Source organism: Lepisma saccharinum, chromosome 8, assembly GCF_977018435.1.
Source record: "Lepisma saccharinum chromosome 8, izLepSacc3.1, whole genome shotgun sequence".
Lineage (NCBI taxonomy): Eukaryota > Metazoa > Arthropoda > Insecta > Zygentoma > Lepismatidae > Lepisma > Lepisma saccharinum.
In genome coordinates, this window is record NC_139236.1 from 51,757,757 (window position 1) to 51,778,282 (window position 20,526).

Below are 20,526 nucleotides of genomic sequence, written 5' to 3' on the forward strand. Positions count from 1 at the left end.
AGTGAGTGCGAAGGGAAAATCGAGAAAAGGAAAAAAAAAGTATATAAGTATTCGAATAAAAAGATTAAGAGAGAAAGTTATCACGGCTCGAACAATGCAAATGAAAAAAAAAAAAAAATGGGAAAAGAACTAATACGAATTGAAATATACTACAATCGGAAGTAAGCTGAAGGAAGAAAATTTTAATAAACGTGGAAAGAAAACATAATCAAAGGAGCGCTGGTTCGATTCGCGACGGAATTTTTTCCAAAACAGATGTCGCCAAAAATTTAAAAACACAAAGAATAACTCTGAAGAAAAAATGCCGAAAGTGTTTTTGCAAAATGAAAAAAATGGGTGTAATGGGTGCAAATAGGATACAGTGGGAAAAGACAAGCGTGACAGGCATAAGCACACTGAACGGGGAGGGGTTGGTTATGGAGGTCAGAATCCTCTCGTTGGACTTACCTATGGTGGCAGGACCAACGAGAAAAAAATCTCGAAAAGAATAACTGCAGAAATGGAGTTCGGGGGTCCGCATTAGCGCGAGTGATGTAAAAACCAATCACAACTTCCACGTCATTTTACGTGTTCCGAGCACACATACATTTTTAAGAAAATTCTTGATTTCAATTTATGCACAGATACATTAATGGAAACGGAACTTATGATCTAGAATGTGGGCCACCAGTGGGAATTGTATCTAGGACCGCTTGATAACAAGGCGACTTTAGGCTATCGGAAGGGGCTTTTTTTTCTGAAATAGATAACAGAATTAGTCATAATGCTATCTTTTCGTCTGCAGGACTCTCTCATGGGAGGTGCCAAGTATCCGAGCTATAACGAAATCCGTGATACCTCCTTTCACATATTCGTTCGGAAGTGGTAAAAAAAATAATAAAAAACTCAAGCATAAAGGTTAATAACACTTGTTGTTATTACCAGAGACATTCTCAAAATAAACTTGTCCGTTGAAATCAAATCAAGAGGAAAGCAAGATGCAAGATCTCCACCCGGTCGCGTGAATCTGTGGCTAGATTCAAGAGTTGGAAACACTACGCTTCTCGCGAGCTGCTCTTCCTGGCGAAACTAGATGATATAAAATTCCGGGTTGCATAACCGTAAGGGAGGGCATTTTCTTCGATTTCCTGTGTACAATTTTACAACAGAAGTGATGATTGCATATATTGCCAGATGTTGTAGGACTGATGCTGGCATTACAAATAGAGTATAAAAGCAATGAGTGGCGGTTATTCTTGTAAAATTGTAAACTCCTGCTGCAGAAAGTGAGGTATGATGAGCATAAGTGGAACTTATGTGGGGACTTGAAGGTGATTGGTTTGGTGTTAGGGTTACAGTTAGGCTACACAAAGTACTGTTGTTTTCTTTACGAGTGGAACAGTAGAGCAAGGGAAATGCATTGCAAACAAAGGGAATGGCCTACTCGTGCATCCCTCACTCCCGGAAGAAAGAATGTGAAAGAGGAACCTCTTGTCGCTCCAAAGAAATTTTTTCTGCCTCCCCTCCACATTAAATTGGGCCTTATGAAGGTATTTGTAAAAGGGTTGGAAAAGGATGGACAAGGATTTAAATATCTCCAGGAAAAGTTCCCAAATATCTCAGATGCTAAACTAAAAGAAGGTGTGTTCATTGGCCCCCAGATATGTCAATTGATGAAAGATGACGTATTCCCTGAAAAACTGACAGAAGTGGAGAAGACCACCTGGGTTTCTCTTAAGAGTATCTCAGAAAACTTTCTAGGAAATAACAAAAGTGCGAACTATGTGCAACTAGTGGAGGAGTTGTTGTCAAACCTGCACACTATGTGATGCAATGTGTCGCTCAAAGTGCATTTTCTACATAGCCACCTGTCGTTCTTTCCCAAAAACCTAGGAACTGTGTCTGATTAGCATGGTGAGAGGTTTCACCAATCAATTCTGATCCTGGAGCAGCGATACAATGGAAAATCTGGTGTGTCAATGCTCACAGATTACTGTTGGAACTGGGCACGTGATACGCCTCCTACATCACAGAATAGAAAAGGTTCATAGGTGTTTATTTTATTTTGTGCTTCTTAACATGCATCGATTTATGTGTTTGTCTTTGTCAACAGACACTTTTGTTTGGTATAATTATTGGTTTATCCTTCTGATATCCAAATGTGCCATGCACATAATTTTCATGTCATAATGTTTGCATTGTACATAGAAATATCAATTTATTCAAAGACATAAATTTTCAAAAAATTGGGGTTTTCTTCAAACATTCATTTCAACATTTCTGAAAAACCAGACCTGATACAGCATATGTGACCTCAGATTCATAATCAGGAGGTCAAAAACTATAAGGAATACCTACTTTCGTTCAGGAAAGAGAGAAAAAGTGAAAATTTGTAGGACAGTGAATCAGTCAGTTTTAGGGAAAATTGTCTATAATTTTACTGATCTGATGTTTCCGTTAATACCCTTGAATTTAGTGGAAAATTCTGCAATTTGTCTAAAAATGCAGCTTCATATTGAAGTACAAAATCTATTGCACTCATCTGGTTACATATATAATGGAGGAGGTGAATGAATGTTCTTCATAGAACATTTGTAATTTATTCAGGATCTGCAAATTTTAAATCCCTATATTACCAGTATAGGTACAAATTTCATATCAGTTCATCCCTACTAAATATGCATGCTACAATGCTAGGGATCTCAGGTTTGAATTCGATTTCGGCATTGGTGTTGTTTGTGAGTGTTCCTTCATCAATTTCATTATATCATCATTCTTCCTCATCTTCACAATTAGTCAAAAGTGTCAGAAAGGCAAAGTAAGAAAAACCAGGTCAATCAGTTGTCTAAGCATGATGTAATTTCCAAGATCTGTACCCGATAGTAAAATAAAATGCATTGTCGTTACATAATTAATTACAATAAAAAGTATACTTTTATTACACTGTTCTAATATTAGTGCCAATTGTATCCACAGATACTAAATGAAGTAACTGCGCTGAAAGGAACCCATAGATTGGCTGAGGAAGCAATTGTTAACCTTAATAGTGGATTAATTGATATATCTAAGGTAAGAAATAATTATTTTTACATTATAATTAACGAGCAGAAGAAATAATACAGAATTATCTAGTGTCATAAGTACACTCCTGTTCAGATAAAGTGGCACATACTTCAACTGCCCAACCTTATAAAATGTGCCACTTTCAGTGAACAGTAATGTATAATATATATCATTATTTCCTATATTTCACCCAACTTCCAATGTGATATTTTGACTAATTCAGTATGTTGTGCTGAATTCAAAACTTTGTACTTATGAAATATATGTACTATTGAATATATATTGTTGTTATACAGTTGTTACTATTTTGAACCACCGAATTTTCTGGGTTTGTGTCTAATGTGATGCTTCTATTATCAGTTTCATCTACTCATCGTTCTTCTTCATCATTGCTGTTAACCTAATGAAGTAGAAAAATTACATTTAATAATGAAATAGAATTACAATGGAACCCTGATTTTACTTTCCCGGGTTTTACATTTTTCCACTTTATACGTTCTATCTTAATTGCCCTAACATAGCAAAATGTTATAAAACTTTCCTCGATTTTGCATTTTCCAGCATTTTAGTTGTTTTTTTTAGCTTGGTTCTCTGAAAAACATAATATTGAAGTTCCACTGTGTTATTAAACAACATTTTAGATCAAGGGTTAAACTAGGGATGTGACGAAGCTCATAATTTACCGATGCCGATGTACTCACCAAGTATTTTTGGAACCGATACCGATATTTAACGGATTCCGATACATAAGATTATCAAACAGAAATGGGATGTTATTTTCTGCATGACAAAAATAAATTTGCTATGTACATTTCTGTTGCATATCATATGTATATACATATATATTCTCAAGAGATGCGATTGTACATTTGCATCTACAAAAGGTTATGCGAACCTAGAGATTTAACATTAGTACACAAGCAGTTCTTTGAAATGCAAAATGAATTCGTATTCTGCCAGATTCAACTTCAGAAATACAAGATTTGGAAGCACTTCAGGAAGTAACCTACTTCTTCTCTTATCGCAAATCTGTTCAGCAACACTGAACACTCAATCACTGAATACTGGTGCAGCAGGTATGCCCAAGTATTTTCTCAGCACTAGCTTTAGGTTTGAATACTCCTTTTAGAATTTTCAATACAACAGCAATGTACTGTTTTATTTCCGATTTATAGTTAGGTTGATCCTCTGAATGAGAGTTTGCAATAATTTTATTACAAAAACTCTACAATAATGACGAATCATAACCAAATTTTCAATAAATCTTTCAAAACTAGAGTATAAAACTTGTTAGAAGGTAAAACTCTAGTATAATCTGTACCGGTTTAAATATTGGATTTTTGCCGATTCCGATACTGATGCCGATATGTCAATTTCTGCCGATTTTCATACATCTGTAATCGGCTTCGGCACATCCCTAGGTTAAACAAACATGAAAGCCAGTAAATTAGCTAGCTACAGTTTTACTGTGAACTTTATCATTTTTTTAAAGACTCTGGAACTGCCTGTAAAGTGAGAAAATGTTATAATTTTAAAATGCACTTACAATGGTCAGCTGTGGAGGTAACCTGTATATCCTGGATGTCATTAAACCAATACCCAATCTCATTTCTTAAATATGTACTCTGCATACAATGCATTAAATTTCAGATAGTATTTACAGTATAATACTAAAAACTCTATATCACTAGGTGTTAGGGATGGGACAAATTAATTGGTACTCTACCTGTAATCAGCTGATATAGCCATATTGATTTATCGGAAAAATTACTGATTATTTTACCGATCTGATATATCTATATCAACTTATAATTTAGTGCAAAATTCTGTCATTTTGTTATAATTTTTATGGATAATCTCAATGCCCTACTTTTTGAAAAGTAAATGTCTAAATATGCAACTTCTTTTGCAGTGCAGTCACCTGGAAGCAAACATTTTTTTAACAGGTCAATGAACTATTCAGGTTCATGAAGGATCATTTGGAATTTTATATCGGATCGGTACATTTTCGGTATCAGCCGAAATTTCATATCGGCTCATCCCTACTAGGTATATTATTTGGATTTATTCATGTTTGTCTTTTTCATTTTTAGCCGGTATTAATTATTTTCTTTGTCTACTTGTTCTGAAATTATGTTCTTTCTTTTCAAGCTGTACCAAGAATATGCTGAACGCTTTGATTTATGGGAATGCAAACTTACGATGGTGGAGTGCTCAGGCCACTATGATATTGATTTAATTGAAGATATATGGAGAAACATTATAGAAAAAGGCAAGTGAGAGTGTGAGAGGATCGCAGTGTTTGTGCATGTGTGTGTGTGTGTGTGAGAGAGAGAGAGAGAGACAAAAGGGAGGGACTGTACTGTGCATAGTGTTTTCCATTGAGGAAGGAAAGTTAATGTGATATTTGAGAATATCGAATACTTAATATCTTAAATTTTTGAAAATTAATGCTGCAGGTTCATTACTAGGAATTTTGATTTCAAATTTTGACAACTTTGTATTAATTTGACTGGTTATTTCAAAATAGCATTCTCTTTTGTTAGAAGCAGTTGTTTAATGCTAGGATTCACAAACAGATTAATCGGTATTGGTACCGATATAGATATATTGCCGATTATTTTTACCAATCTCATAATTCAGTGCAAGATTCTGTCATTTTGTTATAATTTTTATGAATAATCTACCATCCTCGTACACAGTGATTCCATTGTTTTCAATGTTTCGTGAATATTTCAAGCCACATCAATTTCTTGCTTTCTTCTAACTCACTCTCTAGCCTTCTTAAACCCGAAGGTTCATGGGTGCAGCAACACAGGCCTTCCATCTGGCCCTATCTTGAGCAACCTGCTTTCTTCTAAGAATTTAAGAATTTTGTTTTTTCTTACACAATTATATTACTGTCAGTAATTCTTGAGCCTTGCTTCTACAGCTAATTTCATTATAAATAACCACTTTGCCAAAGTGTTTTACAAAACTTTTATTATTATTATTACTATTATACTGTATTGTTTTTGTTTAACTTCTCAGTACTTTAAATAAACTATTATTATTATTATTATTTTGAGACACAACAAGTGCTTGAGCAACATTAAAGGATGAAGCGACCCAACATGTGTTATAAACACAGCATTTAATAGAAGTCTCTGATTTTTGAGGCTTAGAGATAGTACCACATACATACACCATAAATTGCTTAATTATATAATTCGTATTTTTATGAGGCTCCAAAAACTAACTGAACTGAACTGAAACTCTATAACTATATATTAAATAATATATTATACATATCCAGTGGGTAGGAAATAATGATCCCAGGATGGGACATGTCATTCGTAACCAGAAGGTGGGATGGTTCAAAAGGGAAATCCCCCATCTCCTCCTCCAAATTTCACCTTGTGATACAGTGGTATTCCAAACTACTTCAATTTATTTCAGTTTGCAAGTTCCAGCATCAGTATCAGTGAAAATCGATAAGAATTGCTATCATGCTATTGGTTCAGCATTAATTTTGTCAACTAATTTGGTATTCCGATTATCTCAGGTGTAAAATTATGAATATTTAAGAAAATGTTAGATTAATATGGCATAGGAATTGGTTCAAAGTGGATTGTGTCAGCCCTGTTTTAATAAACTTTATTGTGAATACCAAAAGACAAGTAATGCATATTTTTAACTCTTATCCTATTTAATGTTTTTCAGAACTAAAAAAGTACCCGACAGCTGCTGATAGCACAAAGATGTCAGTGTTACTGGGCAAAGTTGTTGCTCTTGGACAGGTTTATGTGTCATCGCGAAGGTGCTTTCCTGTATGTAAGTATTCTAGCACAGTCATCACGCATTATAATCATTCATCTGGGACACTTTTACAATTATGTACTAAGCAAAATTGCTGAAACGTTATATTGACATTTCATCCCCCATATTTTTTAGTTTTTGATCTAAAATCTTCAGCTATTAATTTTCATAAAAATATGTGTGCAAAATCATTGTTAATTGAATGCAAGACAAGTAATACAAAGTACAGTATGTCTATTAAATAATAAAACCACCAACATACTGTCATGGCAAGAAACTTAATGGTCATTGCCAGCATAATCAGTCTGGGAATGAAAGTCTTCAATCCAGAAGGCATATATCATTTTGGCAAAGTTGAGAAGTCATAAATTGAGTCAATTTGTCTGCTGGTAATATGTCATTTAATTTGTGTGAACCATTAAAAAGTTACAATACAATTTTGTCTTTTCACTAACAGCTTTATGCAGGTATTCTTTTCTGTTAAAGATTAACTTTTAAAAATGTTGGGTAGCTAAACTATGACAGATCATAAGTTCTCAAGTCGAAAATGTTGTATATAAAAAAATAATCACGCTGTACAAATTATAACTTTGCCAGCAATGTGTAAAAAGCTATAATGGCAATCACGCTGTATGAATTATAACTTTGACAGCGATGTAAAGAAAAGCCATATTGGCAATCGCATTGTATAAAATAGAGGAATAGGAGTGTGAAGATATTCTGTGCCTTAGCTGAATAGAAGTCGTGGTTGTAAGTTTTTGCGATGCATGTCAATCGGATTGTTTTCTAATAAATTTCAAGCATGTTTGCATGTGAAAATTAATAAAAACCTGAAATTACTAACCCCTGACTTCTTTTTGACATTTTGCATGAGTAAGCATATGTGGTTTAAGCCTGAAAGTAAAAATCCCAGTAAGGAAGTTGGTCCCTTGCGATTCTCCAGTTGCCAGAAGTGCTACGAGAATTGGTAGGCAGTCACGAAACAAATATATCAGTGTTGGACATGAAACTAAGTTGAAGACAATTGCTCTTTTGTTTCTCTTTTCTCCGGAGGCTGCTTTTTGTGCTGTCCTCAGAAAGAAACAACTTGCTGTTGCACCGAGCATGCTAAGATTATTTGCAAGAAGGCAAGTTCAGGAGCTTAGAAAGATTTGTTTTCTGATTAGAGCTACATATTTAAGGTGAATAAAATATCAAGATTTTGGTCCAAAAACTGATCACATTTTGGGATCAAGAGCAGTATATCTAATGGCATTTCGGTGTTAAAATAGTGAATTAGAACTTAAATTTGATTTAAAAACTATACTTATTACACAAAATTAACATTTCACTTCTAATAGCACATTTATGTAGTTATCAGAGTATTACGTTTATTCCTGTGTGAAGGAGTCCATTTTTGCTTCTCAAATATCAACAGCAGAATTAATCAATATTCCATGATTTGCATAACTCACAGGATAATTCAGAACTCGGAAGGTGTCGAGTTGCTAAATAAACCCTAAATTTCATGTTTAAGAGTTCATTTTGCATCATTTCGGGACAAAACATGTTAGCAAAATGCATGTCACATCTTTCAAAAACATGAAAAATTAACACTACAATGTTTTTTTTTTTCACATTTCGTGTTTTTGTCAAAAACAAAATATGCATGCCCCTACTGATGACACAATCAAGGATTGGGCATACATCCCCAAATACTAACAAAACACCACACTACTCCACTCAAGTGCAAGGCTCATTGCTACCATGGCCAAAATGCCATGGGAAGCTATTTTGTTTTCTAGTGATAACTAGCAGAAATTAAGACCCATCAAAACCCATATGAAACAGCCCAAATTCAAGTAAAAGCTGCAATTCATGGCAAAATAAGTTATCAACATTCCAAAGCCATTTTTCATGCATGAGCACCATGTGCTATGATTTACTTAGACAAATTTTAATTTATTTAAGTATTTTCAAGATAACATTTGTGTAGGTACAGAATAACTCCCTTATCTTGAAAATACCATCCATTTAACTCAGTTAGCATAAATGTGCATAAAAAACTCCAAAGATCGATGTTTTTTGGTAAAAACATTCGAGAGCTGAAAAAGCCTCCATCCTAGTCTGACATCTGGTGGACAGACTTGGAACTACTTGATCCAAGCTACCGGTGACCTCAGTCAGCCAGTGGGAAACTTCCCAGGCTATTACGTCATGAGGAAGGTAGCAAATTCCTTAATGGAGTCCATTAGTGGTGACATCACAGCAGACGTGCTGGGACTGAGTCTTCACAACAAGAGAACGTGTTTTCTTCGTAACCAATTCAGTGCTATTTTCCTTCGGAAGGAAGGTAACTGAACTGATCAAGTCAAGTTCAAACCTAAAAGTACAGCTCCCGAAACCCATCACAGTATGTAACAAAATTGTTCCATATCAAGGAATTAGGAAAAAATCATAGAGAGTAATTTTTATCACAGAAATGTTTCTTCATTTTGTTGTTACTTTTAGTTAGCATGTCGTACAAAGATTTTCTTGTGTTTTAGCTTACCTGATTCAAAATTTGGAGGTCCATTCAAGCCAGTTAGATGCCGATCTGTCTGTGGTGTTTACTGCCTTTATGAACATGGGAGTTTCCTTTGTAGATATTCTTGAAACATACTGCAGGTAGGTTCACTTAACATCCACTGACATTAGTCGACAAATGCAGAATATCTAATAGGGATTTACCAATATGAATTTTTTACTGATACTGATAAAGTACTGATATGTATATTGTTATGTTGTAGTAGTAATGTTCCATACCAGCCAAGTTTAAATAGTTACGCAGTTGTTTCAGATTGTCTGTAGTATTTGTAATTTTGATGTCGGTATCTCAGTATATTTATCAATAAGTTTACTCATAAGTAGCCTGTAATTTAGAGTAAAATTCACCACTCTGTCATTTTTTTAAAAATATGAACTTATAATTCATATGCCCAGTTTTGTAAATTGATTGCATAAATATCTAGTTTTTTTTGTCACCTGGTAACGTGCAGTAATTAAAGAGGTTCACAAGGTCAGGAATGAGCATGACACAGGAGATAGTTTTTATTATTAGTATTGGTAAAGTAAATATTATGTCTACTTAATCAGACCGGAATTTATGTAGCCATTCTACTATGTAGACTACTTACTTATAAGTTGTGTATTAATTTTGTTTAATTGGAACTGCTTTGAGTATTGAAAATGTGACAGAATGTGTGTCTTGGTCTAGTACCTAGATATTGAAAATCTATTTCACAAATGCTAAATTCATTATTTTGAAATTACACACCAAGGTCAACAAGGAAAGCAGTTGCAAGTTACGTTGGAATTTCCAAAATTGTATTTCTATCTTCTTTGTTTCACAGAATACAATTATACTTTTATGTAGTGAATAATAATGAAGAGATATTTGTTTCTCTGTGATTAGATATTTTGAATTTTTAAGGCAGATATGTCAGTATGTGTATCCAGGATTTCCATTTTATGTTTCAGTCTGTAGATATTGCATACTCTCATACAGGGGTAGACAGAACAAAAAATGATTCAGTTGCCCAGCAACCTTTTGCTGAGGAGCCAGTGTATTTTTTCAAATACGGGCTAAGAAAGCCAAGAATCCAATTAAGATGAGCTATGAACATTTAATTTATTAATTAATACAAGATTGGATTAGAAGTAATTGCATGAATAATTACATTCTAATATATGGCCGACTACCATATTGCTGTAGATTTTTAAATTAGGCTAGCAACAGTGCAAAAAATTATAATGGCATGTTTATTATTCTGATTTAATTATGCACGTGATATGGAAAACACACAAACATTATAAAACACATACTGTACTCATTACTAAAAAAAAAAAAAAAAAAAATCTGAATTAAAAGCATTCAGGCACATGTGGACAGGCTCTCTGTATTTTCTACCCATGCTCTCATATTCATTGTAATTGGGTCTTACATAGTAATGTAGATACTTATTATTTAGAATTGTAATTGCATGCAACAGTTTCCTTCCATGTATGGGTTTTAGGTTGACAGTGCTCTGTAATAAAAGACAACCTCACACGTGGCAATAACACCTGTCAATCATTCCACTACAAATGCAGTACCCTTGAGTGTAGTATGCTCAAAGCTGGACGACTTGAACAAATACGAGTGAGCAAAAGTGGTCCCATGCAGGACACTAAAACGTACATTGTCTCCACAAAATACATGAATGAAGTGTAAGGAGAGAAGTCAGGAAGCTGAACAAATTAAAGTGGTTCCAATGTTCTGTTATGATGCTTTATCAATCTTCGAATCACCTTCTGCCGTTACTATACTTATTTGTATATTCAAATTTTGGTTAATACGTACTTATTTTTTTCACAGCATGCTTCAGTCAACTTCCAACTATTGGGTTAGAGAAAATAAAAAGTTACGTGTATTTCAAGTAGTTGCCCAGTTCATCAATCACTTCACAAAGAATCCCAGGATAGTGGAAAGTATGGATAGGTAAGTGTTTTTATTTCCGTATACGAGTAAAAATCAGATTTACAGAGGCCAAGAGAAAAATGGCAGTAATGTACATGTTGTAGAGCAGTGGATCCCAGAATTGATTTGCTGCTCATTCCTTCAATTATTCTGTTCATAAACTTTTGTTCTCTTTGTTTTTGAATCATAAAAATACCACACAAAATTCTGGGTGATAACTGATACGTACTGTTTGATATTGGTTTATTGTTATCCTACCAAAAACATGGAGTTATACCTGGAATTTTGTGTTCTTGCTGGAGTACTACCCTGAGTAAAAACAATATGAAGTTTGTTTTTGGACTCGGATGTAAAACATGGTAAGTGAAATTTTGGTCACTTTTGAGTTACAAAGTAAAAAGTGTCATCCTTCAGTTTTCGAGTGAAATTGCCATGTCATACAATTTCCATTGGACTCAGTGAAACCTTCTACAGTATAGCTTCTAGCAACCTTTTTTTCTTAACTCAGAAATGACCAAAATGTCACTTACCATGTTTTACACCCGAGCTCTTCTTTTGCCTGGCAAGTAAAAAAAAAGTTTGGGATTGCATGAACTTTTCCCGTCTGGCAATGAATGTCAAGTAATCAAAGTAAGTTGATGAATAATAGCACATTTGTTGTTATTCAAAGAAGAAATCAGTATATCAAACTGCATATCGTAAAGAATCAGAATTGAAAGGTTTGCTGCATTGGAGCCAGGAATTTTAAGGGCATGGGGTACAGCTTTTCATAAGGTCCGTATTGATTTCATTTCTGTTGAAATGCACTTGAATATTGAAAAATAAAAGCCTCTAATGTATTCTAGAATATGTGTTTCTCCTCATGTGGCAGATGCAAGCAGCTCTTTATGCTGATTAGTGATTACTATACCGCGTTTGTTACAACCTGTCCCGGTTCCCGCGCTAGTTGCTCCCTGGCTTTTCTCGGTGCTGGGGAAAGTCAAAGCCAGGCAGCCAATTAAAATACGCAACGTCGCAACAGCGTCTACGTAAGCGCCTCTCTTCTGGCTTCCATTCGCTCCTCGCTGCGCAGCAGACGATTTTTTCCTCGTTTCTCATTGGCACCGAAACTGTCGAGCGCTCCCTAGCGCGGGAAAGGGGACAGGTTGTAACAAACGTGGTATAAGCAAGATAGTGGCTGTTAAAAGTAGCATCAACAAATGTGTTCAGACTCCCATTCATTCCTTATCAATAATGAAAATGCCCACTATTCAACCTAATGAATTCACTTTTCAAAGCTACATTTTGGCATTTCTGGTCTGTTATTCTTCGACCTCTCTTATTTCCATTCATGTGCTTTGTGTCGTTTTATTAAGTAATGTGTTACTGATTAAATATAAAAAGTAATCCAAGAACTTGTTTTTGAGTCCTTGAGCTCTGTGAAGAAAACTATAACTCTCAACCTTAAGAGAGCTTTCAGACCAAAGCGACCTGGTTGCTGCCTTACTATCATGCATCTTGTGACCTCAGTCTGTTGGTAGCCCATGCGTGATGAGTCCTTCCTCAGAGAGCGAAGGGGCTAATGTTGCTTGTCAGTCTGGTACGTAATCCCCCCATGTTACATTGGTCTGAAATCTCCCTTAGTGTAATATGCAGGAGACTGTAAAACTGGGGTAGTGCAATATACTGTTTTCTAATTCCAATTGCGGACTCCGTGGTGGAGCGGTTAGCGCAGCATGCTATGATGCCAGGGGTCCTGGGTTCAAATCCCAGCCTGGGCATAGGTGTTCTTTGTGAGTGTCCCTTCATCATATCACTCATCCCATCACTGTTAGCCAAAAGTGGCAGAAAAGCAAAGTAAAATAAACTAAATAAATAAAAAAAAATCAACTAAAGTAAAATGTCAGCAGTTGTAATAAGAAGGAATGTACTGTTAATGATTTTAAATAGTAAATAAAGTGCATTATCCAGTTCAAGACAGTCTTGTATCAACAATGCACCACATGTTGACAGGAGTTACTTCATTTTTTGCATATTCACAGTGTGACGCTGTTAGCATTGGTAAGGTAAAAGCAAAGTTAACCTTGCATATAGCACTGTGCCATGAAGGCACAAGTAGGCGATGGGGGGGGGGGGACATTACTTTTTATATTTAATCAGTAACACATTACTTAATAAAACTACACAAAGCACATGAATGGAAATAAGAGAGGTCGAAGAATAACAGACCAGAAATGCCAAAATGTAGCTTTGAAAAGTGAATTCATTAGGTTGAACCACTTTGGAGGTGATATGATCAGCACCATGCTCTGGCCACCCCCTAAGCTTGCCCCCAGGTACCCATTGATTTGAGGCTGGGTGAGCCCCAGGTACAAGGCTGGAAAAATTTTGACCTTAGATCCACCCCGGGTCTCCCACATGGCAGTCAGACACCCTACCAACTAAACCACCGTGGCTCTAGCTTTACCAATATTAAGCAGTGGCAAGTTTGATTTATATTGTTCTGTAAAACAACATTTTTGTTTATATTAGTAAATAAATGTAGAAAAATCAATATGGTTAAGGGAAAATAAAGGCATTATAGCCTATCTTCAAATTGTAAGCAAAAAGTCAAATAACCAAATTTCCAGTGTAGTTCACTTTCCTGTTTTGTTTTTCAGGAAAACCGTGGTCACAAGATGCCAGGACATGGTTGCCTACTGCTTATCAGAACTGTATCACATGCCAGACTCAGATGAAATGATTCGACATTTCCGTAGTATCCAGGCTAGCTTAACAAGAATGTCATGAACACATTAGATCATATGCTGTCTTCCATTAATGTAATTATCCAAAGAAAATGTCAATGAAAGTAATGTTCTAAGACTTTATTTGTTATTATATTTTGATACATAATTTTTTAAACATATTCATGTAAGACAAATAATTAATTTTTCGTATGCATTTTAAAAATGAGTTGTCATTTAAACTGAAAGGAGGTTTTTTTTACACCTTTTCATAAACACTGTTTACCATTTTGCAACAGTTCTTATGAGTGTTATTATAGTAGTGCAACTTCTCGTGCTGTACATGTCGAAACAGCATCCCAGCAACGTGATTGGTAATTTTGATCATGTACATGTAGTGAGAAAAGTTGCAGAATTCAAAAGACCTTTTGTTGAGGCACACATAGGAGATGTTCCTTGAAGAAATTTAAGCTAAGACAATTTCAACACAATATCTGCACAGGTGAAACAGCAAAAGTAAATAATAAGGCAAAACTAGGGCTGGTTTGGTAGAGCAACAATGGCATGGTATGCCAGACCCCTGTTTGAGTCCGGTTTCAGCCTGCATATTTTGCTTAAATTTCTACGTCTGTGTGTTTGTCAACTAAGGTAATGTGATGCACTGTACTGTGAGATTCTGGGTACCGATGACATCATCAGTATTTCAAAGGCAAGATTCCATTGCAGTATCGGTGGAAGTGAAAAAGGGTTTACCAAAAAAATACTTGATAGCATAACTAGTTCAAATCACATTTTAATTTAAGATTTGAAGTGCTTCATATCAATTGGCCACTGGTATTTCTTTATCATGGTCCCAGCAAAATGTAGAATATGCTTTTTCCCTACAACTTAACAATACAGTAAAATCAGTTTCTTTTGCATTATGTGGAAGCATTATCATAAGGACGTTGATTACTAACCATTGTTCAACTCTTTAATGTAAAAATAGCATTAAGGTATTTTAGGGATGAGGCTGATAAATTATGGTATTTAAATGATCTCTTGCCAAAAAAAAGAAAAAAAAAATATTGTTACAAAGCCATACCATTATATTCATAAAAATAATAAAAAGATGACTGGATTCTGCACTGAGTTACAGATTACGTATAGAAATATCAGATCTATATAATTATCAGCATCAATTTGCCTACATTGGATGACACCAATGTAGCACCTATTAATCTGCCCATCCCTAATTTACATAAACTATAGCATGCTACTTTCTTGTAGAAGAAACAAAAAACAGTCCCGATCTTAACTGGGCTTACTTTTTGCAACAATAAATATGCAGTGCAGTTGTCATTCGTATGTGAGAGTACCTGTATAAAATACATCAGATGTTAGTGTAAGTCTGTGATATATACACAATTGCATTTGATTTTCAAGCTCCTTCGAAGCCTGCACTGTTACCACTTTGAACTGATACCAATTATTCAACATTGTAACAATTTAAGTTATTCAGAATATTCATGAATGTAAATTCCATTGTAACTGTACCATGTTAATTTATTGCGGCTTCAAAATATTTTACCAGGATATTTAGAGTAAGTAAAGTGCCATGTGGCACTCTGTGGATCTCGCTGACTACTGTTTCCAGAAAAATGTTGCCTGGCACTACCTGAAGTGAAATGGACATCTATTAGAATTAATAAATATTCTGAACTTCAAATGTTCAAGAATTGATATCAATATATCAGAAGGAAATAGCATTGATACAAAGTAGTATCAGCTTGTGGTTTTTTTTTTTTTTTTTTTTTTTTAACAGTGTTGGGAGATTTAGAGTGAATATTCAGATGTGTGGATTGTAGTTTTTGAAAGTACAGAGTTGTGTTGTTTCATTGTTACACATTTTCATACACTGCCAGCTTTTTCACAACTATAACTACTGCCAATACGATGATAGGTGCGAGAGGAATGTCATACTGAACCAGCTTTATCGAGAAGAAACTTTCTAGTTCAATTTGCTGTATGACGAATAAACTAGTGGTGATAAGTGATTACATGTGAGGATGGAAGGCACTCTCAGAAAGTTAGTTTGATACTCTACGCAAACTATTTGAAATAATATGTTTATCTGGGTATGATGCTTCATAGTGAATATTGTGATATGTGAACCAGACCAATGCATTTTCCATGAAAATGTACAAAATTTTCAGCATGAATATGAAGAGAACTTCATGATGAAAGTAAGTGCTCTTTAGCTGTGATTTTTTAAAATGTTCATGAATAAAATTTGTAATGATTTTAGAATTATTGTTATTAACTTGACAAAGTTCCTATTTGCAAAATGTAATTTCCAGACCTTTTCTTCCGAGAAGAATGGTTAGAAGTTAGTTTCATGAGTCAGAACTATATTGATTCAAGGTTAATAATAATAGCTACTGGAAAAAATACTGAAGTACAGTATGTCCGTAAAGTCAAGGTGAGGTTTCAGAGTCCTATATTATCTAAACAAAACAGAGGATGATTATTACACTGCAATGAAGAGTAACTCAAAGAGTTTCGAAAGCGTAGCGAAGACTTATGATGTGTGCGCAGGTAATCACGTGGCGATCAAGCAAATCACGTCAGTCCAAGGTGTGGACGGTGCAGAGGAAAGTTCAATGCGTCCTTTGGCTTGCGAAATTTGAATCCATGACGCGTGTTCATCGTGAATATTGTCGTGTGTACAATGAAGAGGCACCACATGAAAATAACATTCGCCGGCTTAAGGAAACTGGCAATTTATTTGATGCAATACGTTCCGGGAGGCCATCGGTTAGTGACGAGTCTGTTGAAGCTGTATGGGAGAGCTACCCAAGGAGCCCCAAGAAGTTGGTGTATGTCTAGGTAGACAACAGTTCACAAAGTTTTGAAGAAACGTCTCTGTTTTACGGGTTACAAACTGCAGTTGTTACATGCAATCCACCCAACTGATAAACCCAAACAATTTGATTTTGCATGCAAAATAATCTAACACAGTTATTTTTAGTGGTTTTTATTTGATTTTATCTGCAACGTTTCATTCTGGTTTCCCAGAACTTTTTCAAGCTACATATACAACCACCTCACATGGCTAGTCACTTTACACTTGTAATTTGATTTTGCTGTGCAGATGCTTGGTGAAATGGACAGTGATGATCTGTTCTTACAGAAGATTGTGTTAGTGATGAGGCAACATTCCTTGTGTGAGGTCATGTTCATCGACATCACATCAGAGTATGGGCTAATGAACAACCTCATGCCTACATGGAGCATGAACGTAACAGTCCTAAGGTGAACTTCTGTTGTGCCCTCGCACATGATAAAGTTATAGGCCCATCTTTCTTTGCAGAGCCTATAGTGACATCAAACAACTACCTTGACATGTTGGAATCGTATGCAGTGCCACAAATTCAAGATGAAGGTGAAGATGTCATCTTTCAACAAGATGGTGCTCCTCCACACTATGACAAAATTGTTCGTGAGTTTCTGGATAAGACATTTCCACAGCGGTGGATGGAAGGCATGGCCACCACAGTCGCCAGACCTGACTCATTTAGATTTTTATTTCTGGGGCTGCATCAAACAATGTGTGTATCGTGATCGTGTCAACGACATTCATCATTTGAAAGAGAAAATCAGAGAAGCTGTCCAGTCTGTTGTTACACCTGATATTCTGAGTCATGTGTGGCAAGAATTGGAATATTGTTTAGATGGGTGTAGGGCAACAAATGGAAGCCACACCGAACTGCACTAAACATGTAAGGAAACTCTGAGTTACTCTTCAATCATCCTTTATTTTTGTTTTGTTTAGATATTATAGGACTCTGAAACCCGGCCATCACCTTACGGACATCCTGTAACAGTTGGGCTGAAAAGTTCGTAGGCTAACATAGTAAAAAATATTTTTTTGACAAAATTCGATTTTATTATTCAATATAGTTGCCTTTGAGAGTGATACAACGATTATAGCGGTCATACAATTTTTCGATGCCATTTTTATAGTACGATTTCTCTTTAGCCTCAAAATAGGCCTCAGTTTCGGCGATTACCTCTTCATCAGTGCTAAATTTCTTTCCAGCGAGCATTCTTTTAAGGTCTGCAAACAGGAAAAAGTCACTGGGGGCCAGATCTGGAGAATATGGTGGATGGGGAAGCAATTCGTAGTCTAATTCATATAATTTTGCCATCGTTTTGTGACACGGTGCATTGTCTTGATGAAACAGCACTTTTTTCTTCTTCAAATGGGGCCGTTTTTTCGTGATTTCATCCTTTAAACGCTCCAACAACGCTATGTAATAATCGCTGTTGATGGTCTGGCCCTTTTTGAGGTAATCGATGAAGATAATACCATGCGCATCCCAGAATACTGATGCCATAACCTTGCCAGCCGACTGTTGCGTCTTTCCACGCTTTGGATTTAGTTCATCACGTGCAGTCCACTCGGCTGCCTGTCGATTGGACTCTGGAGCGTAGTTATGGAGCCATGTTTCATCCATTGTAATATATCGACGGAAAAATTCGTGTTTATTACGGTTGAATATCGCTAAACATTGCTCCAAATCATCAAAACGTTGTTGCTTTTGATCGATTGTGAGCACGCGCGGCACCCATTTTGCACACAGCTTTCGCATGTTCAAATATTCATGCACAATATGTCCAACACGTTCCTTTGATATTTTTAAAGTCTCAGCTATCTCAATCAACTTCACTTTACGATCATTTAAAATTATTTTGTGGACTTTTTTGATGTTTTCGTCGGTAACAGCCTCTTTGGGGCGTCCACTGCGTGCATCGTCTTCGATGCTCATTTCGTCTCGTTTAAATTTAGCAAACCACTTCTCCAACGGTTGATTTTCCTGGTGCAGAGTCCGAATAATGTTTATCAAGCCAAGCCTTGGCTTCAACAGTATTTTTTTTCGCCAAAAAGCAATGCTTTATTAACACACGAAATTCTTTTTTATCCATTTTTTCACAATAACAAAAGCTGCTTCACTCACAATGCTATAGCTCACGAACTAATTATCTGGCAGCTGTGAAATTTATACACGTATCTTTTGAAGGTTAGTACTAAGTAAAAATCACATGGATTTAATTCTAGTAACGCCATCTATGAGTCAGCCTATGAACTTTTCAGCCCAACTGTTATATTCATGCATGACTGTACGTATTTGTCTGTCTATCTTTAACATGAACATTGATTTTATTTCCACATGCAAGGAAAAGGGGCTGGTACAGTGTACTGTTGCATACCATCGGAAAAGAAGCACTAGTACTTTCTCGAAGACCAACCATTGAGAACTGGATAACTGATGAAAATCTAATTTCAAAGTACCAAAATTTGGGATGTGCGATTGCTCATTAGAATTGAGGGGTCTAGTGAGAGAGGGAGCTATGCTACTTTGACAAGAAATGGAAATAAATTGAGTTTTCTAAAGCATTGCGTTGAGTCATAATTTGTATAACAAAGGGTATTTTTTTTTCTGAACATATTGTTAGGTAAATTATTCAAAAGGAAAAATATGAATTTCAATACAAATACCATTTATTATGAACATGTGTGGTATATTGTTGTAGTATACCCATGTGGAAAAATCAATCTAGCACGTCAAATACTTTGAACAAGGCTTAAATACTTTTGCATGAGTGTAAATCATGTTCACAGGGTTACATATGATCTACATAAAGACAACTTCATGGAGGATCTTCACTGTCCATTCTTTCTGTGGATTTTAGTTTTTGGTAAACACCATGAAGAACCGGAGGAATATAAGGCATCATTGCCATGAGATCTTCTAACTTCAGGGCTGATATTAAATCTAGCACAGGTTACTGCAACACAACCTCTGCCACTCCTATTGCAGACACCATCAGTAAGTGGCATAGCTCCTTCTCTTACTCAAAATGCTGATGAGGACGTATTCAAGAACTCAGAAAATCTGCTGCAGAACAAGCGGGAGCTATGCCACATGGTTGTAGTTCACATGATAGATGACAGATGGTAGGAGAAGACTGAAAATGGCAAAAAATAAAATTTTCAATATTTGTGGCATAGCTCCCTCTCTCACTAGACCCCTTAATTGAGTAGGAAATTAATATGCTTAATCGAACTTCCAACTAATCAAGTAATAAAATTTCCTCCACCAGGAAACTGAAGCAAGGTGAATTAACAGACTGACAATTGGAGCTAAATTCAGGGTTCCCACGTGAACTCGAAATGCAATTTCCTTGAGTTTTCCAGAATCCTCTTATTTTTTCCAGAGTACCCAGTACATTACTATTTTATAATGGCAAATGGTGTATCTGTTTTCTGTTACTCAGAGTAAAATAAATTTCAAACACATCATATACGAGGGTGAATCAAATATGAACGAGCCTTGATTGGCTAAGCGTCCGAATGGGTAGCAGGGTGTGATTGGGCATGTGCGGCCGGTAGGTGGGGCTGTCGTGAGTCAGGAACCAGAACAGCCGGCATGTCGCATGCTTCGTTTAGTAGCTCTCACG

General features: G+C 35.8%; 1 protein-coding gene across 1 annotated transcript in view; it reads left to right on the forward strand.

The window, feature by feature from the left end:
* LOC145991776 (nuclear pore complex protein Nup155-like) overlaps positions 1-14,248 on the forward strand; it is a 108,626-nt gene extending 94,378 nt beyond the window's left edge. Inside the window, exons 19-24 of the mRNA XM_083127827.1 lie at positions 2,956-3,048; positions 5,194-5,314; positions 6,745-6,855; positions 9,366-9,486; positions 11,216-11,338; positions 13,957-14,248. Coding sequence (XP_082983953.1) covers positions 2,956-3,048; positions 5,194-5,314; positions 6,745-6,855; positions 9,366-9,486; positions 11,216-11,338; positions 13,957-14,086 — 699 coding nt within the window. The 3' untranslated portion in view covers positions 14,087-14,248. The remainder of the gene's footprint in view (positions 1-2,955; positions 3,049-5,193; positions 5,315-6,744; positions 6,856-9,365; positions 9,487-11,215; positions 11,339-13,956) is intronic.
* The last annotated feature ends 6,278 nt before the right edge of the window (positions 14,249-20,526 follow it).